The sequence below is a fragment of the Squalius cephalus genome, assembly GCF_949319135.1.
Source record: "Squalius cephalus genome assembly, chromosome: 1".
In the NCBI taxonomy this organism is placed as follows: Eukaryota; Metazoa; Chordata; class Actinopteri; order Cypriniformes; family Leuciscidae; genus Squalius; species Squalius cephalus.
The window spans coordinates 34,447,129-34,471,407 of NC_137122.1; the positions used below are offsets into that span (position 1 = coordinate 34,447,129).

At 36.9% G+C, this 24,279-nt stretch overlaps 3 protein-coding genes and 1 long non-coding RNA gene across 13 annotated transcripts in view; all 4 read left to right on the plus strand.

Moving 5' to 3' along the window:
• Window positions 1–29: 29 nt before the first annotated feature.
• LOC307159527 lies at window positions 30–2,904 on the plus strand. Its single transcript, XR_013821397.1, has 4 exons — window positions 30–103; window positions 1,537–1,599; window positions 1,965–2,101; window positions 2,471–2,904. It is a non-coding gene; the product is annotated as an uncharacterized lncRNA (long non-coding RNA).
• Window positions 2,905–6,830: 3,926 nt separating this feature from the next.
• retsat.2 (retinol saturase, tandem duplicate 2) lies at window positions 6,831–14,376 on the plus strand. The gene is made up of 11 exons (XM_079872437.1): window positions 6,831–7,341; window positions 7,713–7,895; window positions 8,090–8,331; window positions 9,100–9,301; window positions 9,415–9,612; window positions 9,825–9,944; window positions 10,683–10,821; window positions 10,943–11,052; window positions 11,287–11,453; window positions 11,535–11,694; window positions 13,393–14,376. The coding sequence occupies exons 1-11, from the start codon at window positions 7,182–7,184 to the stop codon at window positions 13,536–13,538; spliced, it is 1,827 nt and encodes a 608-aa protein (XP_079728563.1). The 5' UTR covers window positions 6,831–7,181; the 3' UTR covers window positions 13,539–14,376.
• A 226-nt stretch (window positions 14,377–14,602) lies between these two features.
• cdk21 (cyclin-dependent kinase 21) lies at window positions 14,603–18,816 on the plus strand. Its single transcript, XM_079869102.1, has 8 exons — window positions 14,603–14,724; window positions 15,196–15,464; window positions 15,563–15,695; window positions 16,391–16,558; window positions 16,639–16,748; window positions 17,549–17,599; window positions 17,694–17,826; window positions 17,935–18,816. Exons 2-8 carry the CDS (start codon window positions 15,229–15,231, stop codon window positions 18,025–18,027), a joined length of 924 nt encoding a protein of 307 aa, XP_079725228.1. The 5' UTR covers window positions 14,603–14,724; window positions 15,196–15,228; the 3' UTR covers window positions 18,028–18,816.
• Window positions 18,817–19,701: 885 nt separating this feature from the next.
• svilc (supervillin c) overlaps window positions 19,702–24,279 on the plus strand; it is a 31,731-nt gene continuing 27,153 nt past the window's right edge. For all 10 annotated transcript variants that reach the window (XM_079872179.1, XM_079872184.1, XM_079872185.1 and 7 more), the window contains exon 1: window positions 19,702–19,795. The gene's annotated coding sequence lies outside the window, so the exon portion shown is untranslated. The remainder of the gene's footprint in view (window positions 19,796–24,279) is intronic.

Here is a 24,279-nt window from a genome sequence, read left to right on the forward strand (position 1 = left end):
CTACATACATTTATTTATTTCACTGTTCTTACTTTTGCAGATTTCATTAAAGACAAAAATGTGTTGTTGCATTGTGAGCCAGTAACAAACTGCTCAATTTCAGGTAAATCATTCATCTGTATATGTTCAAATGTTATATGATATTCTACTGACAATTTTCTAAAGTCATAGGAACATGACATATATAGGGCCCTATCATACACCCGGCGTTATGCAGCGCCAATCGCGACGCAAGATATGGTGGAATCCGACTTGTCCCAGATGGTCTGCTTGTGCGCTTTAACCTCGCGCAAGAGTAGAATCGTTTGCTGTCTATAGAAGCGTTCAGTCTTTCCGCTATCAAATTCCGCCATGTAAGCAGCAATCCGCCATGATGCAAGCGCACTATTGGTTTATTGCATATTACGCCCAACACACCCATTATTCATTAAGATAATAGGGACAACCCTTTTAGACCATGGGCTGGACACGCCGACCATTTTCCCCGTCGTATAGCAAAAATGGATTTGGACACATCCTAACTGCTCTTGAGGCGTGCGCTTTAGACCATGCGCTAAGATATTAAAATAGGGCCCATTGAAACGGCTTCTTGAGCAAGAAAATATGTAGGACGGACTTGATTTTGTCCATCTGGAATTGATTGGATGGTTGTGGTGTGCTATTGCTGTGATGTCATGTGAGTGACAGATCCCACCCTTATAGCCTAAACACATCAGAGGAGAGAAGTGGAGAAGTTATTTTGATGATAGATTATGAAGGTACATGAATTTAAAAAATAATGATATCAATCCATTAAAATATCATTATCCAACCAAAATATGATCATATCAATGACCATATCTAATATGTTGCTGTTTTTATTATGCTTATGCCGCAGTCGACCGCTCCTTTACTCATACAGATCACTTTAGTGGAGGAATTATAATTGTGGGATAACACAGTGCTGTTTTACTTGGTCAAAACAATCACACTAAAAGTACTTTTGAGTTTGTTGAAAGTTATGTTATAATGTTACTCCGTTCTTTCGCTCGGTGGCTCATGTGAGACACTTGTTGCAAACTGCAGTAAGCGATTGAAATTAGAATATCATATTAATAAAAGCTGGATGATTTTTGTTGGTAAATGGCATGCAATTCATTTTAATATTGAGAGGTGGAGGAAATACTGTATAGCCTAACTGTTACTACTACAAATAAAGCTCTTTCTGATTATGCTATTTTTAGCAACTTGACATAATAGTGTTGTCTGATTTACTTTTCGGGTACAAACGTTACTCGAGAAAACGAGATTCAAACAATAAGACTAACCGTGTTGAGCTAGGCTATATAAGTTTTCGGTTGATAAATGTATCCAAACAGTTGCTCAACTGTCTAATAAAACACAATAGCCTATATTAAAGCGGAAATCGAGGGTAATGCGGATATTACATCATTGACAGGCGATGCAATGAAAATATTTGTTGAGTGTGGTCAATTTTGATTTCATAGTGACTTTAAGTAATCTTTGATTTTCTTAATTCCTCACACCCCCATTCAGAAAATGAACAAGGTAGTCCAGGGTGCACGTATGAGGAATGGAGGTCGTTTGATTACTGCCCAGGTAAAACTATGTCTTGTTTTTCAACATACAGTGAGCTGGTGGATTATCTTCAAAATCTGCAATTAATTACCTGAAGCGCCTAAAGTAATCAGTCTTTAACTTTTTTTTTTTTTTATCAGTAAAATAACAGTCTTGAATGCTCTGTGTTTCGGTACACATTCTGTCTGAGTCTTCTTGCCATGTCTATTCTTGTGTTTTTAACAATGAGTCATTCCAAAATATTTTAGAACCCCATTTAAAGTATGTAAAGGTGCAGTTCAGCAGGGTTTCTGTTTTTTTTCCAACCTACAAATGTGCTTCTAGCTAAACCACAGACATACAGTCTTGTTTCCTCTTTAAACAAAAACAAAACCCTGTCTCTGTAGATTTGCCAGAGCAGTGGTTAAAAGGCAACGGCAGCTTCTATGTTTTCTCCAACCACAACAAGACCTGGAGCTCCAGCAGAAAGCACTGCCAGGGTCTGGGTGGTGATCTGGTCTTTATTAACAACACAGAGGAGAAGGTACATCAAAATGTCTGTATTATCCCGACATTGTGCATGTTTTTAAAAGAACAAATGTGAGAGAAGTGGGTCCAGGTGTGAAACAGCTACAAAGTTGAGGCAAGTGTAATTTGGTCACATAAAATATAGATAAAGCCATACACAAGATTTCATTGAAAACGATGAATGAAACCAATGTTTTTAAAATAGAAACAAATGTGAGAAAAGTGGGACCAGGTGTGAAAACCCACATTGTGTTTTCACAAAAAAGTTGCAAAACAGTAATATTACTATAATTGATATTTCAGTTTGTAAAGCCATACATAAATATTTTTATGATAAAGCCGTAATAGAATAAATAGTACACAATATGATGTGTTTGTTACGCAGGAATTTCTTGCTCGGAGACTATGTGTTACTGGTGAATCTGATCTCTACTGGGCTGGGAACAGTGCTGGGAACTGGTCTGATCTAAATTCCAAACAACCCAACTGTGCTGTACTCAAAGGAAATGCACAAGAAGACATTTCTTGCTTGAGAGAAGAGAGGAGCATTTGTGAGATCCCATGCCTTCAGTAGACCTAGAGTTTTTTTTTTTTTTTTTTGTTACTGTCCTCATATGGTTAATGGCAGAGCCGGACAGTAACGGAGTACATTTACTTGAGTACAGTACTTAAGTACAATTCTGAGGGATCTGTACTTTACTCGAGTCTCATTTTTGGGGAGTACTCATGACTTTACTCAAGTAAATTTGAGAGGCAAATATTGTACTCTTTACTCCACTACATTTCTATCCATAACCGTGAGTACCCGTTACTTCTTCTAAAAAAAAAAAGAAAAGGAAAAAAGAAAAATCTCAGAAACCCTCAATTTGTTGTTTCCCTCTCAAACGTGATTGGATTGCACAGGCGCCACTGATTGGGACAGTCTATCAGCAATCACCTTCAGCTTTCCGCCAAAGTCAACTCCATGGTCAGATTTAGATAAGAGACGAAACCATGGACGAAACAATGGATGAAGACGCAGCAGGTCCATCCCGGGAATGTGCCAACCTGTGGCCCCACCTCGCCAGACTATTTCAATTTTCTGAACAAGCTAATGATAGTTTTTGCTTCAAGTGTTTGCTGTGTTTACCAATGTAAGCACTGTGGCAGTAGTAATGCAAAATTTAGAAAATGTACTCTTGTACTCAAGTACTTTTAAAAACAAGTACTTCATCTGACAGTACTTTTACTTGTACTTGAGTAAAATTTAGCAAGGGGTATCTGTACTTTTACTCAAGTAATGAAGCTGTGTACTCTGTCCGCCTCTGGTTAATGGTATTATTTGATATTCTTTTTTGTATACTTGTTTTCACATTTCCATACTATTCCATGTCTGATATGGGAATCTACTCAAATGTCATTCTTTTCATATAGTTTTTTTTTTTTTTTTAATGTTGTAAAACTTTTGTGATTTATGTACAACACCGTTTTTGAACATTAAACAATTTATTAGCATAAGTCTAGTGAATAATTACAGATTCCTTTTTATTGTAATTTTTTAAATTATAATTAACAATTTGCAAAGCCTATCTCATGGTAAATTCCTTTAATAATCTGTCTATTTTGAATAACTACTATCTGCAGCATATTCTTCTTATGGTCTATCTTCCATAGCAATAATAGTATATTTTTTTTAATGTTCTTTTCTAGCTACATATGTAGGCTAATCTCTCTTTTTAAATCTCAGTATAAACAGTATAACGTTTTTACATCAATATTTTTGTTGTATAATTAACTATAATTTGTGTTAATTGCTGTAATTGTAACTTTTAATATTTTTATCTCAAGGGGCTGTTAGGGGGTAACAGTTTAGGACCCAAGGACCAGATGTTTGAAAGAAGGCCGGAGTCAGAATTATAATGAATTGAAAAAAAGTTTTACTGAAGATAGTTTGCAGTTTCCTCAGCAGAAGTCGGCTGATCACAGATCACAGCAGTTATACCCTTCACCAAGGTCTAAGCTACGTCCTTGCTTCAAGTTAAATTATTCTCACTGTTCAAAAATAGATAAACATAGTAATTTTCCACACATATACAGGTAGACTGAAGCATATCTCCATCGATTATGCAGCTGACACTCAGACCCTGAAGTTAGGCACATAGTGACCTTCCTGGTCGCAGATTTGGGTTGCTGGGTGCCAGCATGTCCAGAACAACAACTCAGTCAATCTCCAATCATGCCAGTGGTTCCTTAACCTGTAACCAAAAAGACTAACACACACTGACACAGCTTTTCCCAGGTTGGATTTGGCCAGGCTCTAACTATAAACAGGAGAGTCCTCTCAAAACATCAAGATAATGCGTTCTTTCTCTCAAGGAGAGCTACACTTTAGTCTAACTGGAAAGTAAGGCTTTAACAAAGAAATGGTCCCTTAAACTATTTGCTTCAATGACCCCTATATGTTTCAACACGTTGATTGAAAACCTTTCTCAAACACAAAACAAGTCCCTATTTCATTTCTGGAAGCCGGGCTAAATCAGCAAGCACTGTTACTACATTCAGATATCAAATACAGACATTAGAGAATACATGAAAAGAACATTTCAGTAATCACACTGGTAACTTCTATAACAAAGTAAAATCTCCAGAGAAGTCATTCAACTCATTTGATATTTAGAAGGAAAAATATTGATTAATACCTTGATTATAATCGCTCATTACATATACATTGAAGCAGCAGTGGATTCCAATCCACCCCCTTCAGGGTTTATCCTAAATAATTTTTACTATTAACAATAAATCATTATCAAATGATTTTTCTGTAGTCAATACCAATAAAAAGCAACAATTTAGCTAAATAATGCCAAATGAAAAGACATGTGAGGTATAATATTGTTGAAAACATAAACCACTAATAAGCAGACTGGAAATTTTGCATGCACTGTTAATGTTAACTGGTCGATGTGGTTGAATAAAGCCCCCAGAAACCTGCCTTTCTTTTCAGTATGTTGTCACGAGACCCGAGTGCTTCAGTTCTCTCTTCACTGCATTAAATATCTCTCTTCAGACAAAAGATGCCTGAAAATGTATATTTCAATTATATCAGACTCTAAACTGACGCCAGCGGATGAAGATAAGAGAAAGTGCTTGTCGTTAACTTATAATTACTATTATAGAATAATGACTTATACTGTAACATAATCTTTGCCAAACATAAGATGCTCAAGGCATTAAAACACTTTAATCAAGTTGTCAGTATTAATGTAAAGATATTTCTTCTTTTCTCCTGCATTTGTTTTCTATCAATACCTTTAACTCTCCTTCAATGATACGTATAGCCACATTTAAGTTCTGGCTGAAACTACTTGTGCTTTCTCACAGTAAACACTGATGTCACTCTTGTCTGTCTTCAAAACTTGAGAGCCATGTAGTAGATGGGAGTCACCACCAGATGACTGGAAAGGTGGAAATCCTTTGCATGGTGAAGACTGTGTTATCTTAAAGGGAGAGAACTGGGGGGTACGTTTCCTGTTTGAGGAAAGAGAAAGGGATCTGTGCGATTCCATGCAGTGACCGAGATCTAAATGAATAATTAAGAGATATTATACGTTTATAGCTTATTTAGAAATAGGCTAGTTATCTTTAAACTTTAAACCTGTTGTCATTTCATGCGAGTGAGTGTTGAATTGAAATAGGCAGTGGTCATGTATAATTCCATAAATGTTATGTTTGAAAATAAAGACACCTGTGTACTGTGCACGAAAAGGTTGCTTTGTCCAATTCTGTTGTATAGGCCTATTACTTTCCTTACTTCTATTCCAAACTTATTTTGTAAAAAGTAAAAATGCGGAAATGTGTTGGCAAAATAATGTCCAGACAAGCTTCAAGGATAAGCTTCAGACAACAGCAATCAGAATTGCTATTGCTGAATGATTGCTTCATTTTTTTTGAGCAGTAGGCTTAGTGTTTATGGTTATTTAAACAGTAGGCTATTCATTATGATGTTTTAAATGCACAACATCTCACTAAAATAGGCCTATGTTACTGTTACTGTAGAAAGATCCGACTAAAAACACATAATCTACATAGAGGAAAGCAGAATTCCATCATTTATTTAAGCACTGAGTCAATTTCATTTGAAAATAGTAAATTGGGAACCTTTTATTTATGTATTAAAATTGAGCCTACCTTATGAAATTAAGAAATTAACAACATGCAATACAATGATCGATGGCAAATTATTTATTTGACTGGTTCATTTCAGAGGTCTTAATGAGAAGAAACATGAAACAAGAAAATAGTTAAATGTTAGTATCTGCAATATCTAATAAAATAACATCAAACATAGCCTACATTTTTAGACATTTTATTAGTTAAAATCATAGACTGGTTAAAACATCTCCGCCCTCTGCCGTTTAAAAGCAGCTCTTGTGATTGGTCAGTATCGTCGTCAGGGGAAGAGTCAACACCACACACGCTTTCACGCAGGGAATGCGCGTGACGTCACCGTCGGCCAGAGTAAAATAATACCCTATATATTGTATTGTTATATTTTGTATTGACAACTCATCAATTAAATATTTACCATCGTATATATTCTGCATAATTGGACATTTTTAAATAAACACTGACAAAAAAAAACTAAGTTTTAAGGCTGGACGATATGACGATATATATAACATTGATATAAGTGATCACATGGATTTAGACCTACCTATATTATATTAATATAAAGTGTTCACAGGCTAATTTGCTGTATGTATTTCCCCGGCGTCGAAATCAGGCACATATAAATGTCAGGAAACACGATTCCTGGCTGCATGTCAATATCCATGGATCACTGGATCTTTGGTAGCTTGTAAGGAACATTATATCGAGGCCAACCTTTAGTTTAAACTAACAATCCTTCGTTTTACTCGCGTTTTCGCAGTTTCCCCTGTTAAATCCAGTCACGCAGCAGCTCTTTTGCCACTCAGTCCGGGCCGGCTGAGGCCCCCTTCCGGCGGGAAAGTGACGTGAATGCATACCCTGAAGTGGTGTGAGGAAGTGTTCAGTTCAGTATGACTGTACTTGTCAGCAGCACATAGATAGGCTAACAACATTTTGCACCTCACAACATGTGGATTGCTGTCGTCTTAATTTCTTTGGCTTTAGTGGCCATTGTCTTCAAATATGTGTTGAGAACGCCTGGGCCGAACCCTTTTGGTATCGATACGCGCGAGCCGTTGAAGCCCATGGTGTTTGACCGTAAGCTGAAGAACAAAGTCCTGAAACAAGGTCAGTTACGAATATCAACTTACGCACTACTTTACTGTCTATTGTAGTGTTAATATTGCTGACTAGATAATACGTTTTTGATTGACAATACGACCATACGATTGAGTTATGCTTAACAGTATTGTAAAGTGAAGTCTTAAGTGTGTAACGTTACTTATAAATTAATTAGCCTACCTTTTACTGAACCCTTGCATCTATCTATCTATCTATCTATCTATCTATCTATCTATCTATCTATCTATCTATCTATCTATCTATGACAGCTTATCAAAACCTTTTTCCTGCATTAAATGATTTGCTTTTGCTTATTACTAAACACCCTTAAAATAATCTAACTCCACATTTGTTTCCACATTTGTTTCCACATCCAGGCTTCCTGGCCAGTAAGGTCCCCCAGGATTTGGATGCAATAGTGGTTGGCAGTGGGATTGGTGGATTGGCAATTGCTGTCCTGTTGGCTAAAGTTGGTAAGAAGGTTCTGGTTCTGGAGCAACATGACCGGGCCGGAGGATGCTGTCACACCTTCACAGAGCAAGGCTTTGAGTTTGATGTTGGTGAGAATGAATTTTGTACCTCATCAATCTCATCCTGATAAACCCTATAAAAGAGGCTTTGTCAAAGATAAGCACATTTATCGAGTCTTATTAAACCAATTATCATAGCCATATATACTTCACCTTCAAAATTGTAGACATTGTTTTCCTAATGGTCAGTTTGTGGTGATCTGAATGCCTTTCCCCTGCCTTAGGTATCCACTATATTGGGGAACTGCAGCATCACAGGCAACTTCGCTGTGTGATAGACCAGTTGACCAATGGGCAGCTGCAGTGGGAGCCGCTGGATAACCCCTATGATAAAGTGGTCCTGGGTCCACCAGAAAACCGGCGCATATACCCCATCTACAGTGGACGGAAACGCTATATGGACGAACTGAAGAAGTGCTTCCCAGGGGAGGAACAGGCCATTGAGGAATATGTGAGACTTTGCATGGTGAGAAACAAGTATAGTGTTTAGTAGGTGGTTTAGATATTAAAATACAGGGGTTGTCTATCAGGTATCAGTGGATATGCTGGTCATATGGAAGCTGTTTTTTATTCTAATATATACACTACTGTTCAAAGGTTTTTGAAAGAAGTCTCCTATGCTCACCATGACTGCATTTATTTGGTCAAAAATACAGTTGTGTAAAATTCCTGTGATTCAAAAGCTGAATTTTCAGCATCATTACTCCAGTCTTCAGTGTCACATGATCCATCAGAAATCATTCAATATGTTGATTTGGCGCTCAAGAAACATTTCTTACTATAATCAATGCTTTGTATTTTGGTGTAAACTGTAATATAAAAGTTCAAAAGAAAAGCATTTGTTTGAAATAGAAATCTTTTGTTACATTATAAATGCTTTACTGTCAATTTTGATCAATTTAAAGCATACTTGCTGAATAAAAGTATTAATTTCTTTCCAAAAGAAAGAAAGGTCTTACTGACCCCAAACTTTTAGTTGAAGCCATTCCGTGCTCTAATAATCTAGGGTATTTTAATGCCCTTTGGACTTAAAGAAGAAATGTCATTATGACTGTATGTATCAGTTTGCATGACCTTTACCCCACAATCACAGCCACAGACAGGCACTAATGATTGTCAATGCACTATCCTACGTGTCATTTGTTAGAAAGGCTTGACTTAGAAATTGTTTAGACTTCATGAAGACATGGAGTAAAACACAAACTGTAACCCTGATTTTTAATACTCCTGTCAGAAAGTTGGGAGGGGCGTATGGTTCCTGGGTCTGCTGAAGCTCCTCCCAATTCCTCTTGCAAAGTTCCTGGTGTACACAGGCCTGGCCAAACGCCTCTCTATCTTTTTCCGCTATGCGTCCCGCAGCCTGACAGATGTGGTGAATGAGCTCACACAGAATAAGGACCTGAGAGCTGTGATGTGCTACATCTTTGGGACCTATGGTAAGAAAATCATGCCTGATGGGAAATTAAGATATCATTTTGTTGTTGTATTGTTTTGGGTGCATAAAGCTCACAGCTACTGACATTCTTTGGTTTTTGTGTTTGGTAAACAGGTAAAATGCCCAAAGAAGCAAGCTTTTCCATGCACTCTTTGCTTGTGTGCCACTTCATGAATGGTGCCTGGTACCCAAAGGGTGGTGCTAGTGAGATCGCCTACCACATGATCCCCATCATTGAGAAGACAGGAGGTGCTGTGCTTGTTAGAGCACCTGTCAACCGCATACTCCTCAATGACGCTAAAGAGGCTATTGGTAACACGTCCCACTTCCCACACAACTCTTTTATGAGAATATGCAGAAGCTTTTAGCTTCTTGCAGAATTGTTTTGTACTGTACATTTCCCTGGCTGTGAATTATACATTTTACAATTGATTCGATTTAAATGGGACATTTGCAAGACATGCATGTTTACAGGAGTTTTCTGTGGATTTAATGACTGAATTGTTCTGTTGGCATTTCTGCAGGTGTGAGTGTTCTGAAGGGGCAGGAGGAGGTGCACATACACGCTCCCATGGTGATTTCAGATGCTGGAATCTTTAATACATACCAGCATCTCCTGCCTAAAGATGTGCAGACTGTGCCTGGTGAGAGAGAGTTTATTCTGTTATTAAAGATGAAGGTTCTCAGAGAGCTACTGGATGTTTGCACATTGTAGATTGTTATTAATATTATCATAATTATTATCATTATTTATTATTATCATCATTATTATATCAGTCAGTATCACAAGACCTTTTTTGTATTAAATTGTTAAACTTTATATTTTATTTACGTGAAAGATCCATCAATGTTAGCATTGCAGTACAACAAAAACAACATTTTTATATTATTATTATTAATCATCAATAATCAGATACATTTTTAAGTTTAAAATAGAAAGAATGGTATCTCTATAAAATAATATATTATATTATTGATTAATAATAATATGTTGTGGTTGTTGTTTTTGTTGTACTGTAATGCTTGGACATATTTATGTAACCTAAATGTTAGTATTGCAATATAGAATTGTATTATTATTAAACCAATGTATTAATAAATGTTGTTTAACATATTTTAAACATATGCTTTATTTATGGGAAAGATTCATCAAAGTTAAGCATTGCAGTACAGTCAAAAAAAAAAAAAAAAAAAAAAAAACATCAACAACATTATTATTAGCAATGCTAACATTTCAAATAAAATAAGGCATATTTGAAATTAAAACATGAGACCTAATGCTATGCCATCAGTAAAGTTGAAACCTCTTTGCTGTGACGTTTGTAAAGTATTCCTTTTAATGTGAGCGTACTGTGTGGACTTTTTGTGATGGTACTGTGCAGCGATCCAGAAACAGCTGAGTATGGTGCAGCACGGAGATGGGGGTCTCAGTATTTTTATTGGCCTGGATGGGACAAAGGAGGAGCTGGACCTAAAAGCAGACAATTTCATTATCTTCCCTGAGAACAATTTGGATGAGCTGTGAGTGTGAACCTACCCATCCTAAAAAGGATGCAATCAAAATGTTGTGTATTCCTCAATCATTGTCTACTGTAAAATCAGCACTGTTCTCGTTATGTGCTAATGTCTGCTGTTCTTCCAGGGTGGAGGGTTACATGAAAGGGAACAGGGAAGAATCTTCTAAAAGTAACCCTATGATTTTTGTGGCCTCGCCCTCAGCCAAAGACCCAACCTGGCCAGAAAGAAAACCAGGTAGAGAGAAAAAAAGTTCACATCTGGAATTAATAGTTTTGTTGATCTGATCACAAGTGGACAGAGCTGCATGAATGTGTAAATGAGATGCAAAGTGTTTTGAGCTTGTCCACATTTTACCACACGAGCGTACGAATGTGATGTAATCAAATCAGTTACTAAAGGTGTCTCCAATAAAATAACTGACAATTCTGCTTGATGCATCATCAAAATCCAAATATGTTTTGCCTACAGGTAAATCCACCTTGACTGTTGTTAGCTTTGCTAACTATGAATGGTTTGAAGAGTGGAAAGATGACAAAATCAAGAACAGAAGCACAGATTATAAGGAGCTGAAGCAGGCGTTCATCAATAACATATTAGAAGCAGTGACTGAGATCTTTCCTAAGATCAAGGACAGGGTATGAACTCTACAAACACAGTCTTTGTCTTTTTTGATTTCATTTTTATTATGCCCTGTTTTTGTCTGTCTCTATCTGCAGATTGAATTTGTGGATGCAGGCACCCCAATCACAAATCAGCATTACATAGGCGCTCCTAAAGGGGAGATCTATGGTGCTGATCACGGAATTCCTCGCTTTAGCCCTGAGCTGAATGCCATCATCAGACCACAGACACCCGTTAAACACCTCTTCCTCACAGGTGGGTGCGTCTGATTCTGCCTTGTTTGGCTTAATGCAGGGTTTCATAAACTTTTTTTGTCAGCCGAACTGCTTGGATGTGAAATATTTACTTGAAGTACCCCTTGAGATTTTAAGTTAACACTTTAATTATTGATTTAAGAGTTGTCATGTTCATGATTCTCTGATGTTGATGATAATAATGTGATAAAAAATAAATAAGGCAATTGTTTGTTTGTTTTCATCTCACAATTCTGACTTTTTTCCTTGTAATACCGAGTTTATATCTCACAATTCTGAGATAAAAATTCAGAATAGAAAACTCACAATTCTTTGTGAGTATAACTTCATTCAACAATTCATTGTGAATATAACTCAAAATTCTGACTTTTTTTCTCACAATTGCAAGTGCTTATCTCACAATTCTGACTTTATTTATCGCAATTGTGTTTATAACTCGCAATTTTCTCAGATTTGTGAGCTATAAACTCGCAATTATGTTTTTTTTATTCTGTGGCGGAAACAAACTCATAAGTAACAGTATGTTTTAAAAGAGAACTCCGGTCAATTTTAACATTGAGCTCATTTTTTTGTAAATTTGGAGTGCTGTCAGTACAGAGAACAACGACAAAAATCGGTGTTGCCTACACCGTGTTATCCTCTTTTTAAAATTTGCACCCTGTTGACTTCAATGGGGCAATATTTAAACCTGCTTTTAGCCTCTTAACATCCTTGATGTGTCATTACAAGTGCACAGGTCATGTGAGTGATTCCTTCAGAGTGAACACGAGTGAATCTGACTGCAGTAGATGTGAAAGATATGTATAAAAATGATGTTATTTAAGCCAGCGCAAATACCTGTATTTACATCCTGTTTTCGGTTGAAGTCCAAAGTAGTCGATTGCCGAGTTCACACACGTGATCATAGGTAACTAAACCTATGCGCGTGAACTCGACAATCGACTACTTTGGACTTCGACCGAAAACAGGATGTAAATACAGGTATGTGCGCTGGCTTAAATAACATCATTTTTATCCATTTCTTTCACATCTACTGCAGTCAGATTCACTCGTGTTCACTCAGAAGGAATCACTCACATGACCTGTGCACTTGTAATGACACATCAAGGATGTTAAGAGGCTAAAAGCAGGTTTAAAACTTGCCCCACTGAAGTCAACAGGGTGCAAATTTTAAAAAGAGGATAACACGGTGTAGGCAACACCGATTTTTGTCGTTGTTCTCTGTATTGACAGCACTCCAAATTGACAAAAAATGAGCTCAATGTTAAAATTGACCGGAGTTCTCCTTTAATGCTAACTAAAAAATGAAATATATTTGTACTGTAAAAAAAATATTATTAGTATAATTATTTATAAATATATAAGAATTAAATTATTTCTTTCACTCTGATACACGCAGACTCAGTGCATCAGACATTACAGTTATTTAATTAAATTTCAGGCTTTTATTTGATAATCATCACTCTAAATCATATTGCTTAGCTTTTCATGAACTCACGAACCCTTGTTTGGGAAACCCTGCCTTAATACATGCAAGTCCATATGTTTACCATCCAGAAGTATATTTTGAGACATGGGCCATGCCTTGCATTTTTGTATTTGCTATTTAAAATGAAGAATACGTAAGGTGCATTTCATTGATGGTTCTGAGATCTCTGGTTTGTCCCCTTTCTCTTTCAAATCTGCACTTCGCTTACAGGTCAGGATATGATGATGTGTGGTTTTGCTGGAGCGTTGGCAGGAGCGCTGACGTGTGGTTCTGTCATCCTGAAACGGAATCTTCATCTGGATGCCATCAGTCTCACCAGAAAAGCCAAGAATTGTAACAACAAGAAGAAAGAATAAGTGTCTGTAACACATAATCTACATAATCATTTGTGTGTGTGTGTAAATCTGATATATATATTATATATATATCAGATATGGCTCCTGAGAAGAACAGAGGGAGGATCTGTGTGATAATTAAAAAATGAACCACTGCACAACCTAACAATAATGCAGTTAATCAAGTGCCTTACTGGTTTAAAACACGGCTATAATTTCAAATCTACTTTTAAAGGGAAACAAGTCAGATTCAGTCAAATGGTTTTACTGTAACCTGTGAAATAATGCACTTAATCAAGGGTTTTGTAAAAACAGTGCTGCTGTTATAATGACATTTTACTAAACCCATTAACCTTTTTGTGTGTGTGTGTGTGTGTGTGAAAAGCAGAATACAGATGCTTTGCACTGTGTAATTTGGGTTTTTGTAACTAACTGTAAACTTAAGTCTTAGTTGCACTTAGATTGAATGAATGATTGTGGATCTAGGACTCTAGGTCTGTATAAAGGGTTTATGCAAATTATATATTTGAGAAGCTGTCTGATGATGGAATGTGCACATTTACCTTTGTATTTTGCTACCTTTTAAGTTGCAGTGATATTCCAGAATTGTATAAATCTGCCTATAAATGTGTTAATTAATATACAACGGATGCTTGTGCATCCGGAATAAATATGTTGATTTGAACAACAAATCACTGTGTGGAATGGATGTGGTTTTACATCAAGGGGGCAGTGTGGCTGCAAGTCTCAAAATGGCAGATATTGATAAATGCATTTTTTTCTGAATTTGTTGTATCATCGGATTAATCATCAGGACCCTGCAAGAAAAAGAAAAAAAAAGAGATAATCTTTAACAAGCCTTAAGTCTGTGTCTAAAGTCATTTGCATGGTATAAGTAAAGGTATTAAATATTTTTATTTATATTTATAGCCTACAATATACTATTTTTATCGACATTCAGTGCATAAGTGTATATATCTTTTCACCTGAGAAAATAGGTTTTCTTAAATAGTTTAGTGAAATGGGGAAAATCCATCAGAAATCTACAGCTGTTCATTGGCTGGTGGTCCCGATATAAATCTCACACCCCTGCAGGTCGCGAGGTTTTATTAAAATCATGGCAAACAACAAAACGTATTGATCAGTGTCAGTGATCCAAAATAGTAGATTCTCCTGCTAAAGGCTTTGGATGCCATTGACTGAAAAGGTAAGTCAGTAACGTAAATTATAACGTTTTATGTACAGTTTTCAATGAACAAACAACACAACGTGCACGCTTACCGCGGTATTAAACAAGATATGATTTTCAATAAACAATTTTATCACGATGTTAAGGAGAAATTCAGATCGCGTCACCGCTGATGGCATTTGGGTCATTCGACACGATCGTGGAAACTGGAAAAGTCTAATTTATTTTAATCTCAGTAAGTCAATGTACACACTTATTTAATTTTACATGCCAGTGGAATGTCGTCCTTTACATTTTCCCCCGGAATTCAATCAATTATATTCATAAAGATTTTTTATCTAATTATTGTTTATTCGGTTTATCAATTTAATTTTAAACGGTTAACTAACAGGCCGAGTAATTTGAATCGCTTGAACACCAGTAAAATGGAAAGTCCTAACAAAGCTCGGTCCGACTTTCTTAATGACTTAATGCCTTTTGTAATTGCAGTAAGACGGATTGACAGATTGCTCTGATCCAAACATGGATGACAGTTGTTGGGAGAGCTCAGAATCAGATTATGAATTCCTGGCAGAAATCGGCCAGGGCTCCTACGGGAAAGTGTACAAAGCCAGAGAGAGGCGCGACAAGCAGCGTCTCATAGCGGTGAAGAGACTGAACCTCCCCGAGGACCCAGAGTGTGGCATCCCTCAGTTCGTCATACGAGAAGTGGCTCTTCTGCGAAAAATAGAGCACTTCAACCACCCCAACATAGTCAAGTGAGTATGGAAACGGTCGGTCAAATAGCCTACCAAAGAAGGTTTGGGAAGTATAGTGAGTTTTCAGTTTGAGCACTGCGACCTCTCTCTCTCTCTAGGTTGCTGAATGTTTCAGCTGGATGGCAGAACCAGAAGTTTGACCTGATGTTGGTGTTTGAATATATTGATCAAGATCTGACCACATTTCTCAGCAAAGCATCAGCAAAAGGCCTGGCCAGGGACAAAATTAAGGTTTGAACTTTGCTCCTCTCATTTTGCAGTGACAATTTTGAATAAATTAGTAATAGCACTGCAGTAAATATTTTCTCAGAGAATGTTTTTGTATAGCTATAAAAGAGTTATTGAACACTTCAGCCACAGATACAGTTCAATGAACATACAACATGCCCTAATGCACTAGCATATTGTCGCTCATAGAGATTAGAGCTTAAAGGGATAGTTCACCCAAAAATGAAAATTAGCCCATGATTTACTCACCCTCAAGCCATCCTAGGTGTATGTGACTTTCTTCTTTCAGCCAAACACAATCAGAGTTATAGTAAAAAATATCCTGGCTCTTCCAAGCTTTATAATGGGAGTGAAAAGTACCTTAAGGTTTTAAAGCCCCAAAAAGCACATCCATCCATCATAAAAGCAATCCATACGGCTCCAGGTGGTTAATAAAGGCCTTCAGAAGTGAATCGATGTGTTATTATTAGAAAAATATCCCCAATTAAAACTTTCAGAATTTTTTTTTTCCAGCTGATGAATGATAAAAACATTGATAGCCAATCAGAGCTCAGTTTTAAAGAGCATTTAAAGTGCCAGATGATATTGACGATGATATTGTGTGTTGGTGTGGACTTTAATATAGTTATTGTTATATTTATCTTCATAGTTATAGTTCTTTGTGTGAATGGGCCTTCTCTCTCTCTCTCTTTATGAAGGATGTGATGCGTCAGCTGCTCAGCGGACTTGACTTCCTCCATACCAACACTGTCATTCACCGGGACCTGAAGCCAGACAATGTGCTTGTGAGCAGTCGAGGGGTGGTCAAGATCGCAGACTTTGGTTTAGCCAGGATATACACATGCCATATCGCCCTCACCCCATGTGTATGGACCTCACATTCACAGTAATATGTTGGAGTGGTCGGGAGCTCTGGCATGTGATTTGTAATTGTGTGTTTGTGCAGGTTGCTACTCTGTGGTACAGGGCTCCAGAGGTCCTGTTGCAGTCCAGTTACATGTCTTCAGTGGATATGTGGAGTGCCGGCTGCATCTTTGCAGAGCTCTTTCTGTTAAGGTGAGAGCAAAACAGTTCAGAGAGATATTCTTTTACAATTTGACGTCAAGTCGCCACTCGACATACACTACCATTCAAGTTTGAGGTCAGTTTTTATGCTTTTATTCAACGAGGATACAAAAGTGATACTAGAAAAGATTTCGATTTCAAACAAAAAGGATTATTTATCAAAGAATCCTGAATAAGAATTAGGTCACACTTTAGTTTAAGGTCCAATTCTCACTGCTAACTAACTATTAACTTTGACTTTTGCCTCAGTAAACTCCAAATAGTTAATAGTTAGTGAGGTAGTTGTTAAGTTTAGGTATTGGGTAGGATTAGGAATGTAGAATATGGTCATGCAGAATAAGGCTTTATAAGTACTAATAAACAGTCAATATCCTAATAACATGCTTGCTAATAAGCAACTAGTTAACATAGTGAGAATTGGACCCTAAACTAAAGTGTTACCAAAAATGTAAAGTATTAATATTACCATGAACTGCATCAATAGGTCAATAGGTTTTATTTCCTTATAGTTGATAACTTTACAGTGTTTATTTTGTGATGGTTTCATAGCCTCTCTACCCAATAATTCAGCACACCTTGTGAACCTGTATTTAATGTAGTCTTTTTTTGCGCCCAAAATAAACCTGTGTGGCCATGCTACAAGGTCATATTTTATTTTGCCTTATGCAGTCATGCTTATGTCAAATAATCACTAGGCCTAATATAAATCAGATGAATTTGCACCAAAATACAAACAGCTTGTCAATTTCTGAGGTTTGTGAGATGGTTTAACTTTCTCAACTTTTCTGCAGGCCGTTGTTTTGTGGATTCACAGAAATCCAGCAGCTGCAGAAGATCTTTGAGTGAGTAAAAAACAAAAATACTTTTGCATTCTCAAATTAACTGCAACCAAGAACTACACACTTTAGTGATAATTGTATGTTCCCTCTCTCACAGGGTAATTGGTTTGCCGGGTGAGGAGGACTGGCCCATAGAAAGCCCTGTCTGCTACACTCCTGCCTGGGTTGAGACAAAGCCAACAACACAACTGCTGCCCAGCCTAGCCCATGAGGAGAATGACCTGTTGTCTGTAAGCGCTGCTCATTGATTCCTATACGGAGAGTGATTGTAGTGACTGCTACTCAAAATACACATTTAAATAACTGTTTTCTTGTCTGAAACTTCCCTCTCCACGCAGCAATTTTTGGCTTTCAATCCAGCTCATCGCATTTCCGCCTGCAGAGCTTTGGCTCATCCTTTCCTGGCTAACCGCAACAGTGAAGATGAGTGACAGATGGGCGGAGTCACATAATTATCCTGGCTCCTCCCATCCAGTCCGAGCTGCACCAAGAATTATTCTGCCACAAGAGCGATTAGATTGATTTTTAAATAATGGAGTAAAGTGAAACACCTTAACCATTGGATCACTTTTTTTATTTTATTTTATTTTTTATTTATATTTCTCAAATGAAAACTTCTTGGTGGAAATGGAATATGTTACTGATACTCTGTAATGATGATGTTTAAAAAGAAACAAATGCCCTTATGAAACATTCAGCTATTTTTGGAGCTCTCATGCCCTGATTTTTCTTTTTTTATATATATATACACATCACCACCTTGTTCACGTGTTTACGGAGGTGAGGAATGAGAATTTGTCTTTTTCACTTGTGACAACTCTCTAATAATGAAATTTTGTGTATGTTGCAGCACAATTTGTTGTTTAACAGGTAAGTTTGATGTTTCCAGATTGTTTCAATGTGCTACTTTAAAGACTTTTTTTTTCATAGTAATGTTTTTATAACATTTTGTGTTTGTTTTGCCTTCATTTTAAAGGCATACAATGTTTTAGGTTCTAAGCAAATTGTTTGAAGTTTTGTGTTTTTTGTTCATGATGAATTTGAGGTAAACACAAACACGAGCCAGCAGTGCCTGTTTGTTGTTGAACGGGCTGAGAGGGATATTTAAGCTTAGTGATTTTTAAGCTTAGTTATGATTTTATTATGAATACAAATCAATTAAATATGTAATTGAATGCACATTTTACCATTTTCTTTATACTGACACTTCAGTAATAAAACAGCAATTTCATCATTGTTTGCCACCTTTTTTCTCTATCAGCGGCCAAGAATATCTTATGCAGATAGTCAGAGTTTGAGAGGGTTACTTTTAACATGTATTCAGTAATGTAGTCTGAGCACCACAATATGAAAGTAATGTAATCGGATTACTTTTGGATTCCTTCAAGGTCACATGTTCAAATAAAGTCAAGCAAATGTGTTCCGTACTCCAAACCCTGCAAAGTAGAGCTAAGATGCCTACAGCTATGAAAGGTGGCCACTGGGAGGCAGTCATGCCACAGTGTCATTGTTTGCAAATTACTGGATCATTGGAACTTCCTATTTTTTTATACTCTGTCCGTCCCATAGAATGACATCTGCCATCCCCAAGAAATGTAATGCAGAGGGATCAGCAAGTCTAAGAATATTTTTCCTTGTACAAAATTATAAGTGCAAAATTTGTTCATGTTTAGGTGGCTCCCGTATAGCCTACTACTGGTTTTGCACTTATGACACCTGTTGGCCTAGATCTTGAAGTTTGTTCCTTTTTTTCTGTCTCATGCTAAACAGATCCACAGCATTACTATTTTTCTACGTCGATTGCATGATGTAAACATTACGACGCCCATGAGGGGGCGACCCGCGCGCATGCATGTGGACCGTTTAATTCTTAAAAGTGTTTTTGTAATACTTCAAATTAGCAATGAGTTTAAAAATGAGTTCGACCAAGTAGCTTTTTAAAAAAAATTAGCTGTACCCCCTTGCAATGGAATGTTACCCCCTAGTCATGGGAGTATTTTTATCTCTCTCTCTCTCTCTCTCTCTCTCTCTCTCTCTCCCTCTCTCTTCCTAACCCAGCCCCGCCGCACCCCCCACTCACACCCTAAAAGGCATTTCACACTCTCTCATTGGCCATTAGGGCAGTGTGTGTGTGTGTGTGTGTCTGTGTGGAGCTGTCAGTGTTGATCCAAACGCACAGCTGATCCATCCACAGATCGAGTAAGTACCGTCATTCATTTCTGCCGTTACATTTATCACGAGTTTTAAGAATAACAACAGTCAGATTTTCCTCGTTGTGAAACTAAACGAACTTTTCAGTTCATATCGTAAAGTACTTAAAAGCAACGTTGTTTTGGCAGTTAATGCTAAACATTGTAAAAGTGTCTTCTTTCTTGTGTAATGAGCTGGCGCGCTGGGTTTAGCTTGCAGGAGTCCAAATGAGCTTTCATTGTGTGGATCTATACTGTATAAAGTGAGTGAAATGTGATGTCTGCTCCACTATCCTATATCTGCAACCGTGCTTGCACTTATTTTCAGCGCAGCAAACGCACCTGTACACCTCAAATGAAATAACTCACAAGTAAATGTACGCTACTGCAAATTCAAATGACTTTGCCATTTGTTGATATAGCAAAATCAATTGTCCATGTGGCACATTATTTTCATATTGTGGTCACCTGCATTTTCTTATCAGAGCTTTTATGATGAGCAGTAAATGGTACCACATTTGACTTTTTAAAATGCTTTTATAAAGGTATTATGCATAATGTATTCTGCTTTCATAATGCCATAATGCTTTATAAGTATATAATGTTATACATAATGCTTTATCTTAATCAGACAAGTTGTTTATTCTTGTGAATAAATGTATCCAAAGACATAGTTTACAATAGTACAGTAACAGTACATTTTTAATATTTTATTATTTATAGCATATCATCAGCATTCAGCAACATTATGTGGTTATTACAGTGTTTGCAGTTAGGCTATTTATAAAAATGCTTTGCATTATAATGTGTCTTATACAATCTTTTGAATATCTGTAATACATGTACAGGCTTTAGGTAAAGTGTTACAGGTTATTATTGAAGTTGCGTGCATGATAATTATCAGTGAAGGATAATGATTATAATGGGAAAAGAAAATGGACATTAATTGTGTCTTGGAAATTCTTCCTTGTGCCCTGCCTTGAGATTATGAGTGAGTGTGTGTGTGTGTGTGTGTGTGTGTGTGTGTGTGTGTGTGTGTGTGTGTGTGTGTGTGTGTGTGTGTGTGTGTGTGAGGGTTATGACTTGTCTAGCTTGTGTGACCCGTGGGTTATGTGAGTACAACCAAGGTCAAAAGCTAAATCGTATTTGTCATCTGCTGCCATTTATTTGTTTATTTATTATGTTTATGCGGACTGTTCCTGGTTAGTGTCTTAAACATCTTGCTGTTGTACTGTTTACCTCTTGTCTTAAGACTATTACCATGCCTGTCATGCCTGTGTTAAATATAACCTTGACATTGCATTACCTGATCATAGCGCAGGATGGGGGCTAGAAGTCCTGGAATCCCATAATGATTATAACTGTAAGTCCATGAACGTGATGTAACGGAGCTAAATGACATGTAGTAGGACGTGTCGAAGAGTGTCTTATAGCGAACAGAGTCTTTATAATAGAGTCATGAGACTCTAATTATCTGTTTGTATCTGCTTGTCTGTGTTGCTCTCTCCAGACAAACTGTCAGTCAGTGGTGGAGATTTTAAGGGTGTGTTCACACTTTGCCAGGTTTGGTTCAATTAAAACAAGCTCTGGTGTGATCGCTCTCTTAGTGTGGTTCATTTGAATTAAGTATGAATGCTGCCATCTGAACCTTGTGCACTGTGCACCAAACCAAACAAACTCTAGTGCAGTTCGACTGAAATATGAGCTCAACTGGACCAAAGACATCTAAACAAACCAAAAACAAGATGTGTCACAAGATGCAACCCTAAAATGCTCAAAAATACCTGGTTTTGCATGCTTGGTAAGTTCTTGGTAAGTTTGGTATCTTTGGGTTAGTAGTTAAAAATGACAGTAATGAGTAAATGTATAATTTTCTATTTTTCATTGAATCATTTACTCAACCGATTTGTTCACAAACACTGATGCTGTGACGCATTTCGAAGGCTGCGCCCTCCAGAGGTCGCATCGACCACATATGTCTCATTTTAGAAAAGCATCCATTATAAAATTGACTGTTATTCTCCGTAATTACTGTAATTTCCTTCTTACTTTAGAATGTAATTTACATTTACATTTATGCATTTGGCAGACGCTTTTATCCAAAGCGACTTACATTGCATTTCAAGGTACACATTTGCATTCTTATCAGTTCTTATGGCTTTTCTAAAATGAGAAAGCTCTGTGTTGCTGTTGCTTTTTTTGGGGGAACTTTTTTCAATGAAAAGGGAAAAACAAACAATGTTTTGTTTGAAAATCTACCTTCTTGTTTATTGAATTGTTGTTTATTAACACATTCATACGGTCTCTGCCTTTTTACTACCATAACTTATCAGAAAGACATCATTGCTAGTTCTAACATGATTCATTTTCTGAAGGTGTAACATGATGCATTGTGCTTTGCATGACAGTTACACACTCTTGCAGTCATGGCAGTTACACACTCTTGCTCCTGTGAAGTTATTTACTTATTTAGTGTTTGCATAAATGTAATGTTTGACATAACATCCATTAATTCTCAGAAAGATACATAACAAATTAAGCCTAAAGTCACCAAGAAATCAAAGTTGACAATTCTTATTTTTTTATGGAATATTGCAGTATTTATTATAAATGATTCCTCTGTACAATTCTTATTTTTTTTAATTCGTATGCTCTCATAATTTTTAATCAACATAACTTCCCCTTCTCTGTTGACGTGTCAACTGGTGTGAGGGCCTACATTTCTTGTTCGTTTCATGCTGACTTTAACAGTCAGCTCAAAACAAAATAGTTACAATTATTGTTATTAATAATAATAAAAATTATTATTAGTAGTAGTATTATAATAGATAGTAATAAATATTTATTTTTGTTGACTGGTTAATTATTGCGTCAAAAACCAGGAATAAAACAATAATTTAAAACGCACATCTGAATATGTGTACCATACTACATGCATTTCACCTGCTTCTGTTTTTCTTTTTAACATGAGTACAATCCCTTTGGCAACTAATAAACGATTTAATTGGTGTATCTCAAATGCATCTTGTATTACTTGTTTTTCCGGGCACAAGCTTATGAGACTTAATTTAAATGCAGCTGGATTGTTGTAAATCGGCCACAAGAAAACACACCTGCCATAAGCTAACTGTAGTACAATTCCAACGGCTGTTAAGCAAGATAAGTAGCGTGTGCTGAGAATACCTCAGTCATTACTGAATCGTGAATGTTGCCGTCTATGTGTGTGTGTGTGGTTGTTTGCATATATCCGTGCTCAGCACATGTCCATGTCAGATAGAGTTACCGGATTAAGGACTGATGAGTCTAACTGATCCCAAACGTCAACCAGCAACTACAGTGCCTTTCCATCCCGTATCCTCAAATTCCCTTTAATGTGACTCGCTCCATCTCTCCATCTCTCCGACTCTGTCATACTGTCTCTGTAGCTTTTGTCTTCAAAATATTAAGCAAACAAAAATAGGCCTAAATAAAATGTAAAATCAAAGTGGCGCCAAACTGACAGCCTGCAGTGATAAGTTCATTGCACTTTTATAACCACTTTATTCACCACAAACATGTTGCTACATGCACATTAAAAAAAAAATTGTATTATGTTTTACAAAAATTTGAATAGGTGTTTTATTGAGATGTTTAAAATCAGCACACACATTTTGATTTTGTCACATACTGTTTGCTCTCCTGATTTGAGACTCGTATCGGGATCTTGACGTGGCTAAGCTTGTTAAATCTCTCAGGAAAGTCTCTCTCAGATGAGACATGACTCTCATGCTCCCTATAGAGAGAGGACATTGCTGCTGAAGATCCTGTTCACTATTGCATTAAAAGTCTATTTAGAGGTTTAAACTAATATGACCTAATATCGAACTGACTTGTATATAATTTATCTTCATTTCTATATTGGCCAACTGTTTAGTATAGTCTGAGGAACCCTAAATGAGGCAGTCTTGAGTTGCAGAAATGACTTGTTCTGAACTTTGTGACATTACAGAGTTAAATGTATCAGCCTGTAATTTCCAGTATTGGTAGATGACATTACTTAGAGTTCTTGGTAGGACCATTTTGTAAGTTCCATTCCATCATGATATGATTGCTGTAGATTTGAGAGCTCAAACTCTGCTTTGGGCTCCTGAAACACCAAATAAGGCTCACTGAGAGAAGTTGTGGTCCCTCTCTCTGCTGTGGTACTGCTGGATCTTTGCTCTGTTGTTATATCAGGGCTATTGTGTTTCAGTTGTGAGCGGATCTGGCAGAATGCTGATGCTTACAGTTTGCTTATTTAGGAGGAGAGGAGCCCCTACAAACACACACACACACACACACACACACACACACACACACACACACACACACACACACACACACACACACACACACACGTCTGGTTCGCTATCTTTGTGTGAACTCTCCATATAGGCATAATGGTTTTTATACTGTACGAACTCAAACTGTATATTCTGACCCCTTACACGAATACACTAACCCCCTAAACCACAG

Bases quoted from the DNA above. Each gene is read 5' to 3' on its own strand.
- retsat.2 (XM_079872437.1), top strand. From the start codon at position 7,182: ATGTGGATTGCTGTCGTCTTAATTTCTTTGGCTTTAGTGGCCATTGTC. The intron at 7,342-7,712 runs GTCAGTTACGAA...TTCCACATCCAG, and splicing joins GAACAAAGTCCTGAAACAAG to GCTTCCTGGCCAGTAAGGTC. The intron at 10,822-10,942 runs GTGAGTGTGAAC...CTGTTCTTCCAG, and splicing joins GAGAACAATTTGGATGAGCT to GGTGGAGGGTTACATGAAAG.
- cdk21 (XM_079869102.1), top strand. From the start codon at position 15,229: ATGGATGACAGTTGTTGGGAGAGCTCAGAATCAGATTATGAATTCCTG. The intron at 15,465-15,562 runs GTGAGTATGGAA...CTCTCTCTCTAG, and splicing joins AACCACCCCAACATAGTCAA to GTTGCTGAATGTTTCAGCTG. The intron at 16,749-17,548 runs GTGAGAGCAAAA...ACTTTTCTGCAG, and splicing joins GCAGAGCTCTTTCTGTTAAG to GCCGTTGTTTTGTGGATTCA.